Source organism: Pipistrellus kuhlii, unplaced genomic scaffold (assembly GCF_014108245.1).
Source record: "Pipistrellus kuhlii isolate mPipKuh1 unplaced genomic scaffold, mPipKuh1.p scaffold_m20_p_11, whole genome shotgun sequence".
Lineage (NCBI taxonomy): Eukaryota > Metazoa > Chordata > Mammalia > Chiroptera > Vespertilionidae > Pipistrellus > Pipistrellus kuhlii.
Genome location: NW_023425416.1, coordinates 25745011 through 25770730, shown reverse-complemented (window position 1 = coordinate 25770730; position 25720 = coordinate 25745011). Strand labels below are relative to the sequence as shown.

The window sequence follows — 25720 nt, the reverse complement described above, 5'->3', positions numbered from 1 at the left end:
CTACTGGGATCGAGCCCACAACCTGGGCATGTGCCCTGACCGAGAATTGAACTGCCAACCAACTGTTGATTCATGGGCCAGCGTTCAATCACTGAGCCACACCAGTTGTGCAGAAATTTTTATTAAGGAAATAATGAGGAAAGAAGAAAATTACATCCCTAATCCCCAAATAAAACTTCCAAATAGTGGGGTCTGGTATCTAAACTGGTTACTGACATTCTGTCAGTGTTATCTCATCCTATTCATGTTCCCAGAATCATCTCTATTGCATTGTTCTTTAGGTCAAGGCAATCTTTTGCTTTATGTAACTTAGTGGCCTTGTTATATTCTCCACTGCAGTCTTTTGCTACTTCTCCTAACTTTTGCCATATTCTCTTTCCTTTTTCCAGTTTTATACTGTACTTGGTATGATAGTGACAGCCAAAGCATCATTTGACCTTTATACTGAGACTATTAATTGTGCTTACTTTTTCTCAAAATATAAGTTCCTTAGGATGGGTAGATATTCCTTTGTCTTTGTTTTTCTGAGCCTCTTTGTCATGTTTATTGCTGTAAGCATAGGAGGTAAATATTGTTAGAGAAAGTTTATTTAAGAAGGTCATGGTAGAAAAAACATTGCCTTCTGATTAGTAACCAGTGCTGTTTCATGATTATGACTGTATTTTTTATACCAGTAGTCCCAATGGTAACTTTTTTTTTTTTTAATATATTTTATTGATTTTGTACAGAGAGGAAGGGAGAGAGATAGTCAGAAACATCGATGAGAGAGAGTCACCGATCAGCTGCCTCCTGCACACCCCCCACTGGGGATATGCCTGCAACCAAGGCACATGCCCCCGACTGGAATCGAACCCGGGTCCCTTGAGTCCCCAAGCCGACGCTCTATCCATTGAGCTAAACCGGTCCCGGCCCAATGGTAACTTCTAAAAAATTGTTTTCTTGACCTCTCTCATGCCCCTGAGTTAAAAAAAAAAAAAAAAAAAAAAAATTTCATTTGGCAGGCAGCTGTTCATTTAGCATTTGATACAGAAAATAAAATAAACTATTAAGGGTATATATATTTTCTCTGTCTCAGGAAGGACCTAAAATGCTTTCATTAATATTTGTGTTAATAATGTATATTGCCCTCTGTGTATTAAAGTTATGTCTGCTCTTCCTTCAGTATGATTGTTTTTCCCATGGGTGATTGCCATGTCTGTTCTCCCTCTGGCTACTTGCTCACACTGACAGTATCTCATTGGTACAGAGATACATAGGCAAGTCCTAGTGATGGCCTCATGAACATCCTGAGTTGACCATTCCAGCAAGGCAAATAGAATACTTTGTTGGACATGAGAGTGAGGGAACATAGTTATAAGAATAGATAATCTAAGCAGGTGCAAATCATTTAATTAGTATGTAGTTTATCCCTGCTATTAAGGTTTTTCCGTTTTATTTTAATTACAGTAAAACTAGAAATAATTTTTAAAAATTATCTCAATGCCAAACTTGAATATTAGTTTGTTTTGTTATCTTTATTTAGTTTTTATTTTTTGTTAATCCTTATCTAAGGATGTTTCCTCCATTAATTTTTTTTTTTTTTTTTTAGAAAGAGTGGAAAGGTGGGAGGGAATGTAGAAAAGAGAGAGAGATCGATATGAGAGTGACACATCTATTGGATTGTTGTCTCCTCCACATGCCCGACCATGCCAGGGGTTCCCACAATCCAGGCCCTTGACCAGGAATCAAACCCAAGACCCTTCAGTGTGCAGTTCAACCCTCTAACCACTGAATACACCAGCCAGGGCAAGTCATCTTTATTTTTAATGATGGATTATCCAGTGGTTTCTGACTTGCCCTCAAAAAAAAAAAAAAGAAATAAATAACCATAGGGAGAAATTCTTACATGTTAACAAATGTATGATTTTCATGATATATTAGTCCAACTTAGTATTCTACTACCAGTATGTTATGACTAAAAAGTAGTAAAAATTTAAGAATAAATATTTTAGGACTTATACATCAAAGTGAGTGTTCCTCATTATATATTGGGAGATTCCTCCCATAATCTACCAGTGCTTGCTTTGATCAGAATATTTTTGGAACTACTTTTAAGAATTGCTTTCAACCCTGGCTGGTTTGGCCCAGTGGACTGAGGGGTCCCAGGTTCAGTTCTGGTCAAGGGGATGTACTTTGGTTTCAGGCACATCCCCAATAGAATGGTGTGCAGAAGGCAGCTGATCGATGTTTCTAACTCTCTATTCCTCAACCTTTCTCTCTGTAAAAAATCAATAAAATATATATATATATATATATATATATATATATTAAAAATTGTCTTCAGAACTACCCCAAATGAGTTTCAAGGTGTTTTGTTTTATTTGATACTCTAAAAGTTACCCAGCTAGATTTCCTCATCTTCACACATCACAATAATTGTCAATTAACTTCAAACTCTCTTAGTTCATATGTATATTAGTCAGGGTTTTGTAGCTCACATGCCAGTTAGCTCTTTAGGAAATTTTAAAAGAGGGTCTCTGGTTATTTTTGAACAACAGCTATATCATTGCAGAAGAGAACCTTGAAGGCAAATCATTTGAAGAAAGTGGTAGTCACTTGGATGAAGAAGTTAGTCTCTTGGTTATAAAATTATTTACCTTATTGCTATGCCTTATATATTTATTGGTTCATAGTCACTGAAACTGTCCTATTTTTATTATGGTGGTTTGGTGATAAATCAGATGTATGGAAAATTGATAACTTAGAAGCCAGTTATGCATATGGAAAGGTAGAATTGTTTCACACCAGTAAGTAGTGTGGGTTTGTTTTTTTGTTTTTTTAATAAATCTTTATTGTTCAGATTATTACAGTTATTCCTTTTCCCACCCCTTCATAGCTCCCCTCTACCCGCTTCCCATCTCACCCCCTGCCTTTATCCTCCCCCACTGTCCTCCTCAATAGGTGTACGATTTTTGTCCAGTCTCTTCCTACACCTCAACACCACCTTCTCCTCGAGAATTGTCAGTCCACTCCCTTTCTTTTCTCCTGATTCTATGATATTCACCATTTTATTCTGTTCCTCAGATTTTTTTATTCACTTGATTTTTAGATCCACTTGTTGATAGATATGTATTTGTTGTCACTGTTCATCATTTTTATCTTTACCTTTTTCTTCTTCTTCTTCTTCTTCTTCTTCTTCTTCTTCTTCTTCTTCTTCTTCTTCTTCTTCTCCTTCTTCTCCTTCTTCTTCATCATCATCATCATCATCATCATCATCAAAAATACCCTTGAGCATTTCATATAATACTGGCTTGGTGGTGATGAACTCCTTTAGCTTTTTCTTATCTGTGAAGCTCTTTATCTCACCTTCAGTTCTAAATGATAGCTTTGCTGGGTAGAGAGAGTAATCTTGGTTGTAGGTTCTTGCTATTCATCACTTTGAATATTTCTTGCCACTCCCTTCTGGCCTGCATAGTTTCTTTTTTTTAAAATAAATTTTATTGATTTTCTTACAGAGAGGAAGGGAGAGAGATAGAGAGCTAGAAACATCGATGAGAGAGAAACATCGACCAGCTGCCTCTTGCACACCCCCTACCGGGGATATGCCCGCAACCAATGTACATGCCCTTGGCCAGAATCGAACCTGGGACCTTTCAGTCCACAGACCGATGCTCTACCACTGAGTCAAACCGGTTTCGGCTGGCCTGCATAGTTTCTATTGAGAAATCAGCTGACAACTGTATGGGCACTCCTTTGTAGGTAACTGTTTTTCTCTTGCTACTTTCAAGATTTTCTCTTTGTTTTTTGCCCTTGTCATTTTAATTATGATGTGTCTTGGTGTGGTCCTCCGTGGATTCCTTTTGTCTGGGGTTCTCTGTGCTTCCTGGACTTGTAAGTCTATTTCTTTCACCAGGGAAGGGAAGTTCTCTGTCATTATTTCTTCATATAGGTTTTCAATATCTTGCTCTCTCTCTCTTTTTCTGGCACCCTCATAATTCAGATGTTGGTATGCTTGAAGTTGTCCCAGAGGCTCCTTATACTATCTTCATATATTTGGATTCTTTTTTCTTTTTGTTATTCTGGTTGGGTGTTTTTTGCTTCTTTGTATTTCAAATCTTTGACTTGATTCTTGCGATTCTCTAATATGCTGTTGGATCTTTGTATATTATTCTTTATTTCAGTCAACGTATGTTTAATTTTTAATTGGTCCTTTTTCATATCCTTAAGGGTCTCACTAAATTTCTCAGAGGCTTCTAGGAGATTCTTGAGTAACCTTATAACCATGGTTTTGAACTCTATATCCAGTAGTTTGCTTTCCTCCATTTCTTTCATTTGTGACATGTTTCTTTGTCTCCACATTTTGGCTGCTTCCTTGAGTTGATAGAGTGGCTTTGTGTGCTATGTGTTCTATAGGGCCAGTGGCTCAACCTCCCCAGTTACCTGAGGTGGACACTCTTGGCGCACCCCTTTGTGGTCTGTGTACACAGTCTTGTTGTAGTTAAGCCTTGATTATTGTTGATATCACTGGGAGAAATTGACCTCCAGGCCAATTGGCTGAGGATCAGCTGTGTCTATGATAGGAGAACTTCTGTGTTGGAGACACCCTTATGGGGCAGAACTTGTTTCATTGGGGCTTTGGTGCTCACAGAGTCTGCCCCTTGAGTGTGTCTCTTATGGATATGAAGAGTTGTAATCTGGATGGCTTCCCTCTGACCCCTGGGTACACTGGCTCTTGAGTTAGCCACTGCCTGAGGCCACCCAGCAGGATCTACCAAGAGATCTGCAGATTCCTCCTCTTTGTTGGGGGTTTGGAGGTGCCCAGATAAAGCCCAGCTATGAACAATGCAAGCTGCTGTGGAGCCTTGGGCCTTCTTTTGGAAGCTCAGGAGCTCTCTGACCCAGCTGCAATTTGTTAGGTTTTAGATTGCAAAAGGCCAGGCCATTCATATGCACAAGCTTCTGTGCACAGCCCGGGTAGGGTTGTAAATTGTGTGGGGCAGGTCCTCAGGGAATCACCAGGGCAGAGCAGACATCAATGGCTGCCCGTCATCCCTGCCCGGAAGAGGCCCCCGGGTCTCTGTATCTCGCAGCATCATTGCAAGCACCTCTGAGAAAAGCCACCCTTGTGTTCAAGCCTGATTCCAGACAGTCCAGTTTCTCCTCATATGAGTCTGGGTCCCCAGAGTCTCACCCTGAATTGGAGTTCAGAGCAGTCAGGAACTTATCTCCCTCCCAATTAAAGAAGACAACTGCATACCCATTTGCCAGCCCATTTTTGTGCTTGCCTCTGTACCTCCGCACCTCCACACCTCCGCAGCGCTTTTCCTTCTAATTGTATGACTTCCACTCAGCCTTCCCATGGTTCTGGGTGATATTGGTTTTGTCTTTTAGTTGTAGTTTTGATGTGGTTATGCAAGGTAGCAAGTTCAGGTGTTTATTTATGCCACCATCTTGGTTCCTCCCTCTAGTTTTAATAAATGTATCAAAAAAGTCTCCTGACATAAATCTCAGATAACTGCAATAGATAAATAGTAATGATTACCATGGTATAATGTTCATTAAGGATTTTCACAAAAGTTTTTCCTGTTTCTAAAAGTATTTGAAATACTGAAATTAGGCTAGCACTTCTCTGAACATTTCTGCTAAAGACATTGTTGCAGTAGCACTCAAGTTATCAGCTGTATTCTGGGGCTAGCAAGGTCTGAGTGTACCTTGTTTTGTGGGAAGGTATTTCAAAGAGCCGGTGCAAGCAAGCATTAGTGCCACTGACAATCTAGGATCACTGAATTTTTAGGGGTCAAAGATTCACAGAGGTTTTACATATACTAATGTCAAACATTGTGGTATTCACTTTTTTTTTTTTTTTAATATATTTTATTGATTTTTTTACAGAGAGGAAGGGAGAGAGATAGAGAGCTAGAAACATCAACCAGCTACCTCTTGCACACCCCTCACTGGGGATGTGCCTGCAACTCAAGTACATGCCCTTGACCGTAATCGAACCCGGGACCTTTCAGTCCGCAGACCGACGCTCTACCACTGAGCCAAACCGGTTTCGGCGTGGTATTCACTTTTAAACAGAAGCAGACAGTGTGTGTCCAGATAATGCTGACACAAACACAAAGGTCTCAGTCACATGAGCAGAACCCAAAAATAATCAGGAATTCAGTGAGAGCATTCACACGTTAATAGTTGTTAAACATTTTTTTCTTCAACTCAGTTGGTATTATTGAAAATTTAATTTGTGGACTGATTTGTAACATATCTTTTTTTCTTCTCCCATAGCTTGATCATGACTTAAAACATGCTCACGAACTCCGCCAGGCTGCATTCAAGCTCTATGCCTCTCTTGGAGCAAATGATGAAGACATCCGGAAGAAGGTGAGTCTGGGAGAGGGGCGTCCCCCAGTCCTGACAGCCAGCAGGCAGGGAGTGACGCCAACCTGAAAGTCGTGGTGAAGAGCACTAACAGTGACTGTTTGAATATAATAAAGGCATAATTGAAGAATGAATGGGACCCGGATTTGGGGGGTTGTTTGTTTGTTTTAGAACATAGAGTGGCATGGCCGTGCTGGAATGAGAAATAACTGGTGTGTTTCTTTGTGTCATTAATATGGATTATTGTGTTGCACATTTTTGCATGTGTTCTGAAAAAAATCATTTCTAGCACTGTGAAGCTTCAGACACCTTGAAAGTCCTAACACTAGAATTGTATATGTTATTTATGAAAATACTTTCCAATGCCATTGAGAAATTTAAATCTATTGTATATTGTTCTTTGATATGTGGCTTAGTTATGTTTTGATTTTTTTGCTACTGTGCAAGTTTGATGTGAATAAAATCTTTGTGGAATGATGATTTTATGTTTAGTGAGTGGTCATGTGAATTTTCAGGTCCCAAAAAATGTACCACTGGTGTAGCACCTTGTTTTAACAGCCTAGTCCAACACTGAACTCGTGTTTTTTATGAGAATAGTTGTAAGTATAAAATAAAGTATAGTTTTAAGCTCTGACCTGGCTCCCTCGTCAAACCAAAAACTGGATCTGCCACTCAAAAAAATATATAACCTAATCTAATAAATTTTACACAAGGCTTTTAGAAACATCAGTAAAGTAATCCCACATGTTCTTTCTTGATGAGCCATAGCAGAAAGAGCAAATTGGACATTATTTACTGAACATGGCACTTTACTAAGTATTCTATCTATATTGGTATTTGTGAGGGAAATTACAAGGTATTGGAAATTTGTCATGATTCAGAGAAGTACTTGGGCTCAAGAGAGAGAGAGAGAGAGAGAGAGAGAGAGAGGTATGGCATAGCCGTAGGTTTCATTAAATCAGTTGAAAAGGAACCATTCTTGAATAAAATTGAAATAAGCAGAAAGGTAAGATATGTGAATAGCATTGATTTAAAATCAGTGCAAAAAAGCAACTCAGCTCATTGTTTTCCATGTACCTCAATTTAGTTCAACTAACAAGATTTTTTGACTTGAAGTGTTCTTAGTAAATATTTATGAAAATCCTTCTTGACACCTCTAAGCTTTCATTTGTAAACTGTTACTTAAAGATAAGCATACTAGTGATATGGTATTCCCTATGTCTGACAAACATAATTTTTGGATATTGATATGCTTCATTCAGTTTACAAAGAGGCTTTTATGGCAACTCATAGATAAAACATTTTTTTTAAATTGATATGGACTGTATAACTTACATACATAATGATTTGTTTTTGGATGGTCATTAGGGCTCATTAGAAAGATGAGAAGTGTTTTGCCCATTCTTTTAGCTCAAGAAGGTTATGCCATGGACTGAAAGGGAGATAGATAGATGGACTATAAAGGGGGGAAATAGGATGTCCATTTGTACTTATTTGTACTTTTTTGTTAATAAACTGTTGTTTTGGAATTAATGACTTAATTTGTGATATCATGTTCTAGAAATATAACATAACAGTCTGATGATCAGTCTATTAAAAGTTGTATTTATAATGTGTATAATTTCCTGGTAAGATTAAATCCTGATAACTTCTGTAGAAAGATGACAAATAAAGAATAAGTTATTATTATTATAGCTTTTTTGTGTGGTGAAGAAAAGATACTGTGATATTCTTTATAATGGGGAATATATAGAGTTTTAAGGAAAATATTTAATTTCTGGAAAAATGAAGTATTTGAATAATTTACAGTTCATAGTAACTACTGAAGAGGGATATTGTAAAATGGAAAATATAGGCTATATTGTGATAAAACCTACATGAAAATGGTTCTTAGGAGTGGAGAATTCTTATTTTCAGTGCATAAAAAGTGGCAGTGATCCTTTTCCTTTGAATGCCTTTATTTCTGTTCCATTTTTTGTTGACACAATTATTTGGATAGATTTTTATTTACTTCTCTATGAAATATTTACCTTTTACACTTATGCCTTATTAACTTTGATTATATTTATTTTCGTGAAGTACAGTGTTCTTTTATTTTTTAATGCAATATTTATGTTTGTCAAGATGGAATTTTAGTTTACTGAGTTAATGAGTGAAGATTCTTTGAAAGAAATTTCAAGGATCATAGAGCTATTTCCTCCCCCCCCCCAAAAAAAAAAAAATAAGTAAAACAAAACACAACACAACACACACACACAAGGATAAAAATATGAAATGTTCAGTTGGTCTGCCTTTTAAACTGAAAATGGGAATGCAATTCAGTAATACAGGGTATAACATATATTCCATTGCCCTGTTATGATCAGTTCAGGAAATGAAGCAGAATGAAGAAGAAAAAACTGAAGCCATAAGAGGTTGACAATAAGAGCCATACCCAGCTGTAAAGAAGAAAGATACAGGCCTTCTTTCTTTGTTTCTAGAATTATGTTTCTATCTTTTTGCTACTGAAGACCTTCTGTGATTTCATTTCTCATACCTTCTCTCTGGGCCAGACAAATTAAGATGAAGACTGAGATATGACCCGTGGGTCAGAGATATACCACTGCTGCTCTGGAGCAGTGTTGGTGTATTCCCATTAAGAGATATCAATATATAACAATTCCTGGAACCTAATAAGCACCCAGTAAGTATTTGTTGAATAAATATGGAAGTGAAAATACAGAAATCAAACACAGAGTGACATTTCCTTCAATATGTCAGGATCTCTCTGTATCTTGTGCAGAGCAAAGTTGGTATTCTAATTCCCAGCATTTCATCCATTATCACTCTGTGGCATACTTACAAATTTCCTGACTTCCTCTGGTGTCCTGTCAAGAGAGTGAAGGAATGTGAAGAGTTCTGCAGATGAGAGTAGAAAACATTATCATTGGCTGTGACATGAAAGGGGATAAGTCTAAGAAAAGATGGACCACTGAGCTTGACAATGTTGCCTGGCCATATTCAACATAGAATAATTCAAGAATTTGTTAGGTTAAGCAAGGACAGAGGTAGGAATTGAGTACTCAATGTATGAATGGTCCAGAGGGCATTGGCAGTGACCACAATTCGCTATAATCTCTGCCAGGGGAAAAGTCTAGTTTTTAATAATGGCCTTGACCACATATTAATGCTGACTGGGAAGCATAAGTTCAGTTAATGGGACAGTAAAAAAGAAAGAAGTTAAGATACCTAACATTCTTTCGAGTGCTGGTATTTTCAGTCATAACCCCAGCCAGTGGTCAAGTCATGCAGGGGCAGTCCTGTAACTGTGAGGCTGATTCTTTTCTAACAGAATTGTTCTTAGGAAGATCATTACTTGTTTGGTACCTGTTGATCATAAATTAGGCTGGAAATTTTAAAGGATTGTCTCTCTTTACTCTCTTTAAGGAACTAGTATAATTTATTAGTTAGAAAGTATAAGTTGAGGAAAACTAGAAATAGTATAAATTAACTCAAGGAAATTAATGAACTTAACAGGATGTTATTTTTATTTTTTATAAAAATAAAATACATTGCAAATCTTAAAAGAAGTACTTAGTGTAGCCTTTGCTCCTTTGAAGTATCTTACTAATGGAGACTTTCAGAAAGCTTTCCTCTTGGATTTTGAGTACTTATATTTTAGCGGGACATTCCTTCTGAAGAATTAGAATGTAAGCTCCATGAGGGCAGGGATTTTCTTATGTATTGTTCATCAGTGTATTCCCAGAATCTCCAACACTGCCAGATGGATAGACAGCACTTAATAAATATTTGAAGAATGAATGAATAGACAAATAGGCGAATGAATCATATTGCAAAATTACATTATTAAGCAAATTATGTATGGGCCTTCATACATTAAGAGCATTTATAATTTTATTAGCAATTCTATGTAAAGAAATTTAAATAGGAAAAATAAAATCTGATCATATAGGCAAGGTATTTCACTATACTTTAACATAAAGAAAGTGCAGGAAATTCTCTTTTTTCAAGATGCAGACAATCACAAGGACATGTCTTCTCACTAGATCAAAGAGACCATATTTTATAGCATGGTACTTGTTTAATTTTGAAAAAAAATTTTTAGTTTTTTTCCTTTTTAAATGTGTGATTTAAAAATAATGGATATTATTCACAAATGTGAATCTGGATCCATTTTTTTCCTAAGGATAAAAGTATGATTTGGTTTATAGAAATTAGCCTGACTCAGAAACCAACCTATTCTGTAAAGTGTAAATATTGTCTAATGGGTGAGGGAGGAAGGAAAGCAGTACAGTGAGATGAAGAGCCATAAGACTCAGCCTTACAACTCAGCATTTATAATAAAACCTCAGTAAGTCAGAGATCAGGAAGGAATGGCCAGCAAGAATTTGCTAGAGGCTTAAGGAATTATTTGAAAACAATTAGAATGGGCATGTTGATTTCAATGGGACTATTCTTGGATCAGTTTGGAAATTAATAATTTAATGTTTTTGTCATTTTTATTGTTTTATACCTGCCTTTCATATTTTCAAGAGTGAAAACATGAAATCTTAACTTTTGTTTCTTACAGGGGGAGGGGGGTCATCTAATCACACTGGTTTTATATTACGTGAATAAGGTAGTCAAGAATGGAATATTTTTTTCCTTTTAAATTGAACAATTTCTTTTAAGCAGTATAGGCGGGGAAAAATAAAAAGTAAATAAAAAACAACAAAAAACACTAAAAACGAGAATTTGTCTTCTACCTTCTTTTTCCAAAGAAGCTCTGTCTGCAGGGTCATTGTGAGGATGAAGATACAATGTATTTAAAATCTTTAATATGGTGCATGTAAGTGCTCAACAAATGGAAGCATTTATTAGAATATCTTAAATGACTTCATTGGAAGATTAAAAATAAATATATATATTTTAAATTGTACTAGAAACACTGAACAACGTTGGGGCATAAATAAAAAAGGTTTGCAATGAAGACAGTGACTTTATGTTATAAATTTCCAGTTCTGTTAGTTAGTTATTCTTTATAGTAAAAAGAATATTTGTACTTAAGAAGTTTAGAGTCTCTTTCTTTAGCTTACCTCTTATTACAATATGTCTTCTTACTCTCATAGAATATATTTAAATTCTTGGTTTTCAAAACTTTTTGTTTGCTTTAGCATGCCCTTCAAAGCACCAAATTAAATTTTGGGTTGTTGTTTTTTAAATTAAATAGAATATACAATATAAATCAATAACTGGTTGAATTCAGAGGTAATAGATAAGTTAAGAAAAGTGTGGAGGCCAAATTTTAACTTTGGTTATCTATTACAGTATTACTGTCCCTGGTTACCATAGATGTTATTTCTCCAAAGAATCATTATTCATATGAAGCCCTGTCTTAAATATGCACGTTCAAAATTTGAACAAATGTAAATTATTTTCTATGTTTTTAAAGTTATAAGATTTTAAAGTATATTTTTAAATTTAGGTCAGTTTTTTAAAATATCTTTCTGCCAACTCAGAAACTTGCTAAGTATTTTATAAAACATTTTTATGATTTATACGTTGATTTTATTACTAGTCAGTGTTCGGGGTAACGGTATGATTATATCATGAATTTATATTTTTAAATATTTTTACAAAGTGCAATAATTCTAAATGGTAATTTAAAAGGCACGGTGTCAAAATTTTGTATGTCTCTGCCATGAAATGAGGCAGATACAAGGAGCGATTTTTAAGCTTTAGCCTGCAAGTTGAAACAAACAGCTTGAACATTTTGAAGGTTTTCCACAGTACCACAGAAGTAGCGCCCTTCAGGACTCGGCTCTGTTACTGAATAACAACAAACTCATTCAGAATTCAGAACCCATGGACTTAATCTGTGGTGAAATTGTTAGTTATCGTCTTAAAGCTAACCTACCAAAGAATTGTAAATGATCTCTGCAGCATTCATTCATGATGGTAAGTATTTTTAAAGAGTTAATCATGACAGGGTCAGGTTCTGCTACTTGCCCATGGTACTGAGACCCTTGGCCTTCTGCGTACTGTAAGAAGCAGACCCGGGACTGATAATGCTAGGTACAAAACAGAGGTATTTATAAAACCAAGTAATGCATATTGATCTTAGAGTTTCATTAAATGGAGACATAACATTGAGTATTACACTACTGATTGTAATATTGTCATTGCATAAACCATTGAATTACAGTTCCTGGAGGGTTTTTGTTTGTTTGTTTGTTTGTTTGTTTTAAGTATGAAGTACAAATTGGTCATTTTGTTAGCTGGTTACAGAACATCAGATTAAGAAAAAATATATTTTCTCTCACATACTTTTTGGTACAAAATGGGTAATGAGATGCTTTAATTACATCTTTTTCTTCATCTGGCATTTATGACATACTTCCTCCTTTGTGTCCAGGAATGAAGCAGAATACTGGTGTGTACCTTGTAGGAGCTTACAGTACAGAATAGCTAAGGAGATGAGACACTAAATTGCTAGATAGTAATTCCAGAGCCTCATGTGTGTTAGTCTTGTCCATACTAAAAGCCAGTTTTGCCATGATTGATACACCCAGATATGATTAAGATATGACTCTAATTAAAATACTCTGTCTGAACAAGCCTGGAAGAATCCATCTCCTCTGAAGAAGTTTACTTCACAGTGTTCCCACTTTTCTGCTTCCAAAGTATTAAAATATGTTGTTGCAGAGTTTTGTCATTTTGTCTCACAAAATCTGTGTTACTTCTGCATCAATTGAAAATATTTTTCTAAGGGACCTGTCTAGATGTGATTACACTGTAGATTAATATTTTAGAAAGTTAGCTTCCAGAGTTAATGATGCCATGCCATAGGTACTATTTCATTGTTTTATTTTGTAGGTGGCTTCTGTATGGGATAGGTGTAAATTTGTTATATGCAGAGTGAGCGAAGAATGGAGCCTGGGAACACGTGTCTATTTACGGAAGGGTAGGGGGCGAGGACTGTAACTTAGAGAGATTACAGTTGGAGCACTTACGCCTTTTAAATAGGGGTGCAGGCAGCAGGGCACAGGCCAAGAGGAAGGAACCGGTGGGGTGGGGCAGAGTAAAGCTGCAAGAAAGAGGCAGGGGAGGTAGTTTCCGGTTCAAGGTGCAAGGGCTTTGAGCTTGAAGTTTCCAACTTCAGTGTAACAAGAGTGAAAGGGTAGGGAGATACTTTAAGAAGAGGAAGTTGAGACAACTTGTGTCCTAGAAAGAAAAAAAGCCTTTCCCTGCAAGAATGAGGTGGGCACAGAGGGACTGGGGGTGGGAGGGAGGTCGGAAGAGTTTGAAGGACAGAAATACATAGGGAAGATGGGAGTATCCTGCAGGTGAGAGCAAAGCTGGCGGAGCAGCGAGGTCCCACCGAGATGGGGTAGCGCACACTGAGGGATCCGGCAGCCAGGTTTACTGAATTTTCTACTGTAAATCAGCATTTTCAGATGTGAAACAGGAGTAAGTGATGGCAGCTCAGTGAAAAAAAGGCATTGTCTATTAAGTAGCATATCTGAGTAAGAAATCCAGGTCAGGGAGAAAGGTATGTGAGGGTTGAAAAGCATATGCAGCCGAAACCGGTTTGGCTCAATGGATAGAGCGTCGGCTTGGGGACTGAAGGGTCCCGGGTTCGATTCCGGTCAAGGGCATGTACCTTGGTTGCGGGCACATCCCCAGTAGCGGGTGTGCAAGAGGCAGCTGATTGATGTTTCTCTCTCATCGATGTTTCTAACTCTCTATCCCTCTCTCTTCCTCTCTGTACAAAATCAATAAAATAAAATATATTTTAAAAAAAAGAAAGAAAGAAAAGCGTATGCAGTGAGAAAGGAAGGCATTTAGGGGTTAGAAGTGACAATGGGGGCAGAGCTGGATGTGCATAAAGGTAAGGGTGAGATTACCTTTGCTCTTGGGTGAGAAGTATAAGTTTTCTCAGCCACTTAGGAACCTCCAAATCACTATATAAAAATTACCATTGCTACCCTACAGCTGCAGTGTGGTCCCCTGTACTTAATAGTTTATATTCTTCTCCCCATCACTCTTAATTTCAACTGCTTTGTTCTCTCCTCATTTGGTTTGAACATCCTGAGATTTCCCATCCCCTCCTACTCTGAGGTCAGTGATCCTCAACTATGGCGGCATCCTGGACTCTACCTGTGGAGCTTAAAAAACAAAAACAAAAACAAAAGGCAGGTGCCTGGGCCCCATCCCAGAGACTCTGATTTAATTGGCCTGGATTTAAAAAAAAAACCACAAAAACTTCCCATAGGAGCAATGACTGCCGTTAATGTGTTGTCCATCCTGGGAACCGCCTGGTGAGCACAGGCCTTCTTCTCTACCAGGGCCATCCTGCAAGCATGGCTACTAAGCATGAGGCTCTGTCTTATCTGAGTCCTCCGTTTCTTCATATGCTGGTGGCAATCATCCTAATGGCCACAAAATGGATGAAACAGATAACATAACATTTATTCGCACTGCCCCTGGCACAAAGAAGTACTCTACAAATGTTAGTTTTGTTAACGTTTGTATTGCGATTATGTTAGCATTTTTAAAAAATATGCTGTTTTTTCTATAGGACCACACAAGTTAAACTTAATTTCTTCCCCACACTATTTATTTTGTATCTATGTATTGCTTAATGAAGAAAAATTGTAGGCTTTGTTTTTAATTTTTTTTTTTTTTTAAAGCTCCATGATTGTAATGATTACATGGAGCAGGGCTTGGTGTTATAGTACAAAATGGCAAGGGCCACTTTTCTAAATGTTTAACTTTTCGATTTTCTGGATAAGAAAGTAGCCAGAGGGAGGCTCTGTCGGAAACCCACAGATTCTATTTCATAAGGGCTGTGTGGACCATGGTTTCCCTAGAAGCTCACTGTGGCAGGAACCTTTCCAATGGTAGTTCTGCTTTCTCTTTCACTCTTTCTCAAGACTATTGATACAACACCTCTGCGCTAACCATGACGTGTGGTTATTGTGTTAAGTGTTATTAAAAATAATCAAGCATAATTGGCTCCTTATGTCTGACATTCAGCCTGGCAGGTCCTTAGGGGATAGCCCAACCTTTCTGATGAGATACCTGCCCCCCGCCACAAACTGATGGTTCCAGAGGTAAAAACTCTCACTAAAGCCAATATTAAGCTTTTAGTGACGCCAGCCTACTTGCGTTTACAAGCAGTGAAGCATGTCATCTTGTGTTGTTATTTATGCAGCATTAACCTTTTTCTCCAGATCATTGAGACTGAAAATATGATGGACCGAATTGTGACTGGCTTGTCTGAGTCTAGTGTCAAGGTGCGGTTAGCTGCTGTCAGGTATGAGCTTTAAATGGTCTGAATAAAAACCCCTTGCCATGTGTTTAACCTGTTTCCTTCCCGGACCTTCACCAAGTAAGCACAGAATCCCGGTGTTACTCGAAAGTCTGCTCAGGTGAATTCAGTGCGTAACGTTTAAACCGAGAAGCTAGCCTGGAAAGCCCACCAAGTGTTCCGAAGTAGTTGAATTAATAATGTCTGTGGCTATGCCTGAAGTGTATGTTAGTAATTGTGAGATGCCAAGCAGCGTGTTTGAAAAGTGTAAGTTTCAGCTTCTTGTAAAGCTAATTTTGGTTATTCTTTGTAGATGTCTGCACAGTTTATCTAGATCTGTGCAGCAGCTTCGAACCAGTTTCCAGGATCACGCGGTGTGGAAACCTTTAATGAAGGTAAGGAAAGGAAGCCTCACTGAGCGGAGGCCGCTGCCGCATTCCGTGGCCTAGGAGTAGGTGTGACTTTTGTGTGGAGCCTTCTGAGCGGTCACCTCCTCAGATCTCATGTTCTAAGCGTCGTTACCCCTGCAGAGTGTGTCTCTGAGCTCAGCATCTCGTGTGACAGGGAAGCGCAGGCGTGGTTTTCTTTTACTAACTACAGCTTGAGTTACTCATCTGCTCTCCCCGTGTTTAGTGTTACACTTTGGACTTACCCCCAGAATCATCTTTGTAATTTTTAGTTACGAAAGGAAAGGACTCAGCCATTTACAGATATAATCTGTTCTTAGTCTTTGTCACTCCCTTGACATTTTTAAACACAATTGTCGCCTCCTACTTTTCTAACTTCTTTTGGCCTTAGGTCTTTTCTTGAGGTGGAATGATGTTTTTCAGATCAATTAAATCTGAATTGAGACTTAGAATATGCTAAGAAGTAAATGCAAGTTTAATGAGCAGAATTTTTTGTTTATGGTTGTTTTTTTGTGGTTGTTTTTTACTACCTGCTAAGAAAGCCTCTGGGCATAGGAAAGCTACCAGTTGTTTTTGTTGTTGCTGTTTTTACTGTAGAGCTCTTGCCTTCAGCTTAAAGCATCAGGGTTACAGTAGAAATAGTCAGGGGAGGCTCCAGGCAGGAGAAGTATGGAGTGGACTTGGAAGGCAAAAGGAAGGCAGGAGGATTAGCCGGAGAGAGGAGCAGCATGAACAGAAGCAGTACCTTCTGCTGTGTGCAGGAAGTGTGCTGAAGTAGAGGGGTGAAGAGTAAGACCAGTGTTGTCTACATTTGAGTGATTTTCCTATTGACACTCTTTCTTGTCCTTAAAGTGCACCTTTTTCTTAGCAGCTTAACCTTTATTTATTGATTCTGTCTATTCATGATTTTCTTTAACTGTGCCCTGTTTCCCAAGATAACTTTTAAATATTTCTTCTGGAGCCAATTTCTCTGATTGCTCAGCTAAGTACCCCTCTCTCATATGATTTGAAAATGGAGCCCTGGCCCAGCCTGTGTTCCTCAGTGGTTCAGTGTCGGCCTGTGAACCAGGAGGTCATGGTTCAATACTTGGTCAGGGTACATGCTCAGGTTGTGTGCTTGATCCCCAGTAGGGGGCATGCGGGAGGCAGCCGATCAATGACTCTCATCATTGATGTTTCTCTCCCTCTCCTTTCCTCTCTGAAATCAATAAAAATATATTTAATTTTTCTTTAAATGGAGCCATGGTTGGTGTGGCTCAGTTGGAGCAATCTGAAAGGGTTTTGTGAGTTTGGGTACATGTGGGTATAATTACTATCAAACTACTACTTTGTTGCAGTTTTAAATTATAGATACCATTAAAAGCTCAAAAGTAGATCAATAATTTATTTTAGATATTTCAGTTCCTCTTCAAAGTCTGTTTGTGTGTCTATTGATTTTTTCCTCTTTTATTTAACAAACCACAAGAGAATAGCCATTTGAATTTAATTAAAATTTTAATTTGTGATTATTTTTTGTAACTATTTTGGTGAAATTTTATTTGGTCAGTGTTAGAGGTCAACTTCCAAATTTCTCTCTGTCTTACACTACATTTAGGAAATACTTTTAAGAATTTCACAGACTCTTCTGTTTTCATTCATCATTCATTGTTATCTAATTTGACAATAAAATTTGATAAAGGCACATTAACTTCTATAAAATAATAAATATTTTTCAAAGTGAATCATGAAGCAAAGCAACTTTTTAAAGCCTTGGTACGCACTAACTTATTTAAACCAGTGATTCTAAGTAGTGTAATTTTGGAAAATTATTATTGCTCTTATTTTGCCAACATTCATTGAGCACCCATTTTGTGCAGTGTCATTCAGACCAGGGTAAATTAGATCATAGATCTGTAGATTATTCTTCAGACGCTGAAATTTGTTCATAGAAAAGGGGGTTGGCGTGTCTACACATAGAATTTGAACAGTGCGGACGGTAATGAGGGTCTTACAAGAGGCCATAAATAGTGGCGCAGGGAGGATAGAATGGCTTCTGGCTGGAAGGGCTCCACGGAGGCTTCTGGAGGAAGATGGCCTTACAGCATGCATGTGGGCACGGTGCGCCTGAGAGATGGAGAAAGGGAAGGTCAACAGTGTCTTAAAGGGGGTCGTGGCAGACAGAGATCAGCATGCATAACCGGAGATTTATCTTGTCAACTAGCTAACAAGTCACAGGAAAATTAAATACAGTATCTTAGGAGAACTGCTTCTGTTTTGTAATTCTTGCTTATTCTTAACTTGGGACTTCAGGCTTAATTTAACTGAAGTAAGCAGATAATATATTGTACTTAACTCTGTTTTTTTAATTGTGGTTGTTTTTGGTGTGTTTTTGTTTGTTTGGTTGGTTGGTTTTTGTGATTCTCCTTTTCCAGTTTGCATAGCGAGAGCTCTTAGGACTCCTTTTGGGATGACAAGCTTTATCCGGATTTGCTCCCAAATGCAAAGGGTTTAGGTGGAGTGGTTATTGCATATAAGTGGTAGTGTTTATGAAGTCTTCTGTCTTAGAAATTGGAAAGAACAGGTTCTGATAATAGCTAATGATGGCTAACATTTGTCATCATGTTGTCTTCAGAGCTGAGTGAAAATATGGCATTTAGTTTGCTCTAGACCTGCCCTATGCCTGATTCTATGCCTGATAACAACAAAAACTGTGGCAATAAATTACCTTTTTAAAACCTTTATATAATTCTATGTGCCAGTTACTAGTCTAAAATCTTTTCGTTTATTGGTTCTCACAACAACCCTATAAAGTAGATACTATTATTATCCTCATTTGACAGCCAAGGAATTCATATACCCATTCAGTGGTTGGGCTGAAAATTTCACTCAGGCAGTCTATGTTCTTAACTTTTTGCCATATGCTTCCCTTATTATTCACTATATCACATTCCTTCCTAAACAGTCCTATAAACAAAGTGTTGTTTTCTTTAATTCCTCAACTCAAAGACTCAGAGAGGTTAAGGTACACACATCTCGTAAGTGGAGGAGTCCGAGTCGGAACCAGGGCTATGTGATTCCATCCCCGCCTTACCTGGCCTGTGCAGCAGCTTAGTCCACCTGTGCTCCTGGTCAGACATGTTCTACTAGGGACACATCACAAAGCTTGGGCCCTAGTGAAGTTTTGGGTTTCATAAGTGGCCCAACTTAATGAAGTAGAAAGTGCCAACTTTCCCCAAAGCAGTCCCCCCATCTTTAAACCTTTACATGGGGCACCCCTCCCTGCCTTGTCTGTCTTCTTTGCACAGCAACTCCCACCCTGGCAGTGGGGCTGTAGCTTGTCCGGGAAGACAGCGTGAGGGCCGCAGTCAGAATTATAGCACTAGATAAAGGTTCACACAATATCAGGTCCATCTTTCCTAACCAGCTCTCAAATAGGAGAAATCAGGATGAAAGACAAATTGTTTTTTTCCTCATTCTTATGATCTCACCTCCATGTTTCTTTCCAAACCATTAATAGTACCCCTTTTTTTAATTCCCTAGGTTTTGCAAAATGCACCCGACGAAATCTTAGTAGTAGCATCTTCCATGCTATGTAATCTTCTTCTTGAATTTTCTCCAAGCAAAGAGGTTAGTATTGATTTTCTCTTCCTAGACTTTGCCTGGTCCTACCAGGGGCTTAGTCAAATAACTTCCGTCGTAGTTGACATTGAAATTTGAAGACTAGTTTTAAAAGCTACTTTTGATGCTGCAAGAAGGAAGGTAGCAAAATCATTTTTAAATATGATTGTTTTAATTTTCTGTTATCCCTTTTATTCTGCCTTGCATATTCAGATTATTTAAAAGATATTATAATTTGCATTCCCTCTAAACTGCCTATAAACGTAAGAAATAATACACAAATAATAGACTATTTTCAAACTATCATTACTAAGGAATAAATTAAGACAATTTTGTAAAACTAGGATTATAAGTAATTTCTGCTGGCATCAGAAAATAATATATATATATATAATTTATTTTATTTTATTTTTATTTTTAATCCTCACCTCTTAGGAATGAGGGTGTTTTTCCCTTGATTTTTAGAAAGAGTGGGGGGAGGTGGTGGGGGGGAGAGAAACATCAATGTGAAAGAGAGACACACACATTGATTGGTTGCCTCTTGCTCTTACCCCAACTGAACCTGCAACTGAGGTATGTGCCCTTGACCAGAATAGAACCTGTAACCCTTCAATCCTAGAGCCAATGCTCTAACCACTGAGAAAAATCGGCCAGGGCCAGAAAATAATCTTTTTGGTGTTTAGTGTTAATGGTAGTTGTTTGAGGAAGGATTACATGTGTATATATTTTTCCCCTGTTTTATGCATTTTATAAATTATTTGAGCATGTATTATTTCTATAGGGAAAATTAAAATCAACTTTAATAGAGGAAGGAGAAAACCTTATCCAGATAATTTTATCATGTTAAAATATCTGGTCTGCCAGTCATGAACTGAGGTTTAGACACTGCCCTTTATTTTGCATTTAGTGGACCCAGTTTGGTTGAACTATTTGTCTGCAATGTAATAGCTACAGGCTTCTGACTGGTAATTAGGAAGGCTTTAGTAACAAGGTGGAGGTTCAGAGACAGTTACTTACCAGCGATAATTTTGGAACAAAAGGGGAGAGACTGGCAGTTATTCTGAAGGATGACAAAGGCGAGATGAGATGCCAGGACTTCCATCAGTTCTCTGCCCTGGTGGCGCGGATCTGGGTCGGATGACGGTCTGGTTGCAGTCAGTGTGACACCGTTAGTCATCCTGCATAGCTGTTGTGAGGCCTCAGATCCACCTTCAGCATATTTAGGGTTTGGTTATGCAGGAAGGTAGATGGGCTTGGGGATGGGATCACTAAAACAGCTGGTTTCCATATTAAAAACAAACTGGACTATAGTTAGCACTGTCTTATACATTTGAAAGTTGCTAAGAGAGTAGATCTTAAAAGTTCTCATCACAAGGGACAAAATTGTAACTATGAGTGATGGTTAATTTTAGCTAGACTTATTGTGATAATCATTTTGTAATACATGCTTACATTGAGTAATGTTTTATACCTGAAACTAATTTAATGTATGTCAATTATATTTCAATAAGTAATAAACTGGATCTTGAGCTGGAAGGTAAGGAAGTGTAATAAGAGCATTATTGGACCAGGTGACAAAATTGGAATATGGACTATAAATACTCAGTATTCAATAAAAATATTGTTTTGGTGGTAACTTCTCTGAATTCGGTGATTGTTCTGCAGCTCTGTTCTCTAAGAGAACATCCTTGTTCTTAGAGTAAACACTGAAGTAGTAATGGTAAAGAGGCATGATGTATGCATTCTCCTTTCAAGTGGTTCAGAAAAGATTTAAAAACACAAATATGGGTGTATAGAATGAAAAGAGGTCGTGATTAAGCAAAATAATATGGCAAAATGTTAAAAGTTGGTTAATCTGAGAAAAGAACATATGTAAGTTCCATGTATTAATCTTGTTACTTTATAAGTTTGAACTTAGTTGAAAATAAAGTGTTTTTTTAAAAAATACCACAATTTGTAGAGGAATGTGTGTCCTTCAAAAATGTCATAATGAAAGGCACTGCTCTATTTCTTGGCATATAAATTCAATTGCTTAAGCCATTTCTAGAATGCACTTTAAAGATGGCCTTTTAAGCATTCATTGGTGATAGTAAATCAGTCCTTTAGGATTTGAATTTTTAAAAATATATATTTTATTGATTTTTTACAGAGAGGAAGAGAAAGGGATAGAGAGTTAGAAACATCGATGAGAGAGAAACATTGATCAGCTGCCTCTTACAGATACCCTACTGAGGATGTGCCCAAAACCAAGGCACATGCCCTTGACCAGAATCAAACCTGGGACCTTTCAGTATGCAGGCCAATGCTCTATCCACCAAGCCAAACCAGTTTCGGCTGGGATTTGAATTTTTATAAAATTAAAACCCATTTTTAGCTAAGTATCATAAATTAAGTGAGCAGGCTAAAAGTGTGCTATTTTAGGTATAAAACATAGTATGACTGTAAGTACAAGACTTATTTTGCTTGTATCACTGAGAAATAGTCCTGAAAGTAGTAGTTCTAAAAGATGAATTCTGTTTGGAATAAGATTGATAATTTGGAAGGAGGATAATTTATCTTAGGTTCCATTATAAATCAGCCTATCGCTTCATAGTCAGCTTGGAAACAACACATGAGATAGTGAGATCTATGCCTACACAAAACTCTCAGAGGATGGTGAGACTGAGCCTGTGGAACTAGGTAATGGAGTCATGTGTGTGTGTGAAATGTACAGATTGAAGGATATCTCCTGAGTCTTTCAGGACTACCAGAAAAACAGGAAATGACAGGGATTGTTTGTGTTTTTAGATTTGAGAGAGAATAATTGTCCTTGCCCTTCTCAAGGTGATTTTTATGGCCACCTCACTCCCTGCTCTGTGAAAGTTGCTTGGACTTGGGTAAGAGTGCAAACAAAATCATAAGCAGAGTGCCAGGGTATGTACACATTTCGTTCACAAACCTGACTTAAAGCCTGTGCTTTCCCCCCTTTCCAACGGCAGCCAATATTAGAATCAGGAGCTGTAGAGCTACTTTGTGGATTAACACAAAGTGAAAACCCTGCTTTACGAGTGAATGGAATTTGGGCTCTTATGGTACGTTTCACTCTTTTATGTATATCATCATTTACAAAGAGAATAGAGCTATTTTCAAAGTTAAAACTAAAAAATGTACTATTTGAAATGTGGAGTTTTCTCTTAAAAAAACACACAAAACTTATCTATTTTAGCCTAGTTTTCTTTCATTCATTATTTATTTACTTTTAGTTGGTTATCTTTAGTTGTTGACAGTATTACAAATATCCCTATTTCCCCTCTTTGCCCCCTCCCTCCAATTCCCAACCTACCCAAGGCCTTCACCACACTGTTGTCTGTGTCTATGGGCTGTTCATATATGCATATAAATTCTTTGGTTAGTCTCAGTTTTCTAAAGACCTATGACCTAGCAGACACCATATTCAGCTTTCAGATATGTTATTTTTTATTTTTTAAAAAAATATTTCATTGATTTTTAACAGAGAGGAAGGGAGAGGGAGAGTTAGAAACATCAATGAGAGAAAACATCAGTCAGCTGCCTCCTGTACACCCCCTACTGGGGATGTGCCTGCAACCAAAGTACATGTCCTTGACTGGTATCGAGCCTGGGACCCTTGGGTCCGCAAGCTGACACTCTATCCACTGAGCCAAACCAGTTAGGGCAGTTTTCAGATTTAAACATAAGCAAGTTGCTTGGCCATTGTGTGCCTTTATTCTATTAATGAGAAAAGTGGACAGATGTTGAAACTTGACTTAAACTCATTTTGGAAAAAAATTTTCTTCATTATGAACATATTGATATCTGTATAGAGCTACCTTTTTTATATTTTTGTTAATCCTAACCCTAGGATATTTTTTCATTGATTTTTAGAGAGAGTGAAAGGGGAAGGGAGAGACAGAGAGAGAGAAACATCAATCTGAGAGAGACCTATCAGTTGGTTGCCTCCTGCATGCCCCCACGACTGAGAGCTGGGGATTGAACCTGGGACCCTTCAATCTGAGGGCCAGTGCTCTAGCCTTTGAGAAAAACCCATTAGGACAGAGCCACCTACTTTACAAAGCACTTTTGTGTTTTTGTTTTGTTCTGTTTTTAATTTTAATTTTAATAACTTTTGGTATTTTTAATTTATTTTATTGTTGACAGTATCACAGATGTCCCTTTCTCTTTATTCCCCTGTTTCCAGCTCCTGCCCCACCCCAGGCCTTCACCATACTATAATATTATGTGTGTCCATTGGTTATACATAATAAACAAATACTTTTAAGTCATTTTCAAAATGCATAGCACAATATAGTTGTTATTTTTTTGTGTTTTTTTTTTAATTTTTTTAAATATATGAACATATACCAGCCCTCATGAACTCTGACTATTTTTTTTAAATATATTTTATTGATTTTACACAGAGGAATTGAGAGGGGTAGAGAGTTAGAAATGTCGATGAGAGAGAAACATCGACCAGCTGCCTCTTGCACACCCCCCACCGGGGATGTGCCCACAACCAAGGTACGTGCCCTTGACCGAAATCGAACCCAGGACCTTTCAGTCCACAGTCCGATGCTCTAACCACTGAGCCAAACCGTTTTCGGCACAGTATAGTTGTTAATAGTCATTTTGTTATTAAAGTACACAGAAGGCAATGTGATAATCATAAGGATATTCTCAAAAGTAATAATGAATTTTGTATTTATTTGAGAAATCTTAAAGATACTCAACTGCCTGTGTCAGAAAGTCATCATATTACTATAATAAAGGAATATATATAGAAGTGACAGTATCTTTCTTTTGACAGACAGAATATAATTAACAGGAATCAGAAAAATAATGTGACATAATTAAGGATTTTTTTTTTTTTTACAGATTCTATTAGTACTTTGAAAATAATCAGTTACTATTTTTTAAAAAAAATATTTTTATTGATTTCAGAGAGGAAGGGAGAGGGAGAGAGAGAGAAACATCAGTGTTGAGAGAGAATGAAAAGTCAGCCGCCTCCTGCATGCCCCCAACTGGGGATCAAGCCCACAACCCAGGCATGTGCCCCTGACCAGAATTGAACCTGGAACCCTCAGTCCGTAGTCCGATGCTCTATCCACTGAGCCAAACCAGCTAGGGCCGGAGTTACTATTAAAAATATAATTTAGCCGAGACCGGTTTGGCTCAATGGATAGAGCATCGGCTTGGGGACTGAAGGGTCCCGGGTTCGATTCCGGTCAAGGGCATGTACCTTGGTTGTGGGCATATCCCCAGTAGGGGGTGTGCAAGAGGCAGCTGATCGATGACTCTCTCATTGATGTTTCTAACTCTCTATCTCTCTCCCTTCCTCTCTGTACAAAATCAATAAAATATATTAAAAAAAAAAAAATATATATATATATATATATATATATATATATATATATAATTTAATAAAGCAAATGTAGACATGATTCTTGAAATTTCTTTAATCCTTTCAGAATATGGCATTTCAGGCTGAACAAAAAATAAAAGCAGATATTTTACGAAGCTTGAGTACCGAGCAGCTATTCCGGTTATTATCGGATTCAGATTTGAATGTGCTGATGAAAACATTGGGGCTTCTTAGAAATCTCCTCTCTACTCGGCCTGTAAGTAAAATCACCCGGGCTTCCAGCTTAGCTACCTCTGCATACGATCGCAAAACATCGCCCTCCCCTCCTCTCCCAGCAACATCTACCCACAAGTGTGATTGAAAAACTGCTTCTGCCCAGAGAAGCTAGGAGTTGAACATCTTCATAGGTGTGGAAGCCGCTTCACCATTTATGGCCACCTGACTCTGCATTCCTTCACTGCCTGTCCTGTCTCTCTCTCCTTCCACCTTCCTGCATATGAGCTTATCTTAATTGGTTACTTTATTCTTACCTGTTTGCTGGGTTTTCTTACCAGCCTAAGGAATTATCTCTGAGACTTCTGATCCTTTCACTTTAGAGAATCCTCTTAGGGCCATTCCAGAGACAGACACCCCCACTCACCCGGCCCACAGTTAGTGGACTGATCGCTGAAGATGTCGGTGTGGAGAGCAGTGGATATATGTCAGAGCAGG

At 37.7% G+C, this 25720-nt stretch overlaps 1 protein-coding gene across 5 annotated transcripts in view; it reads left to right on the top strand.

The window, feature by feature from the left end:
* ARMC8 (armadillo repeat containing 8) overlaps positions 1-25720 on the top strand; it is a 79789-nt gene that overhangs the window by 43130 nt on the left and 10939 nt on the right. For 4 of the 5 annotated variants that reach the window (XM_036431344.2, XM_036431346.2, XM_036431343.2 and 1 more), the window contains 6 exons: positions 6265-6360; positions 15573-15655; positions 15963-16044; positions 19576-19662; positions 22632-22724; positions 25116-25265. In XM_036431344.2, the coding sequence (XP_036287237.1) occupies positions 6265-6360; positions 15573-15655; positions 15963-16044; positions 19576-19662; positions 22632-22724; positions 25116-25265 (591 nt within the window). The remainder of the gene's footprint in view (positions 1-6264; positions 6361-15572; positions 15656-15962; positions 16045-19575; positions 19663-22631; positions 22725-25115; positions 25266-25720) is intronic. The other variant, XM_045579258.1, reaches the window with a different exon arrangement.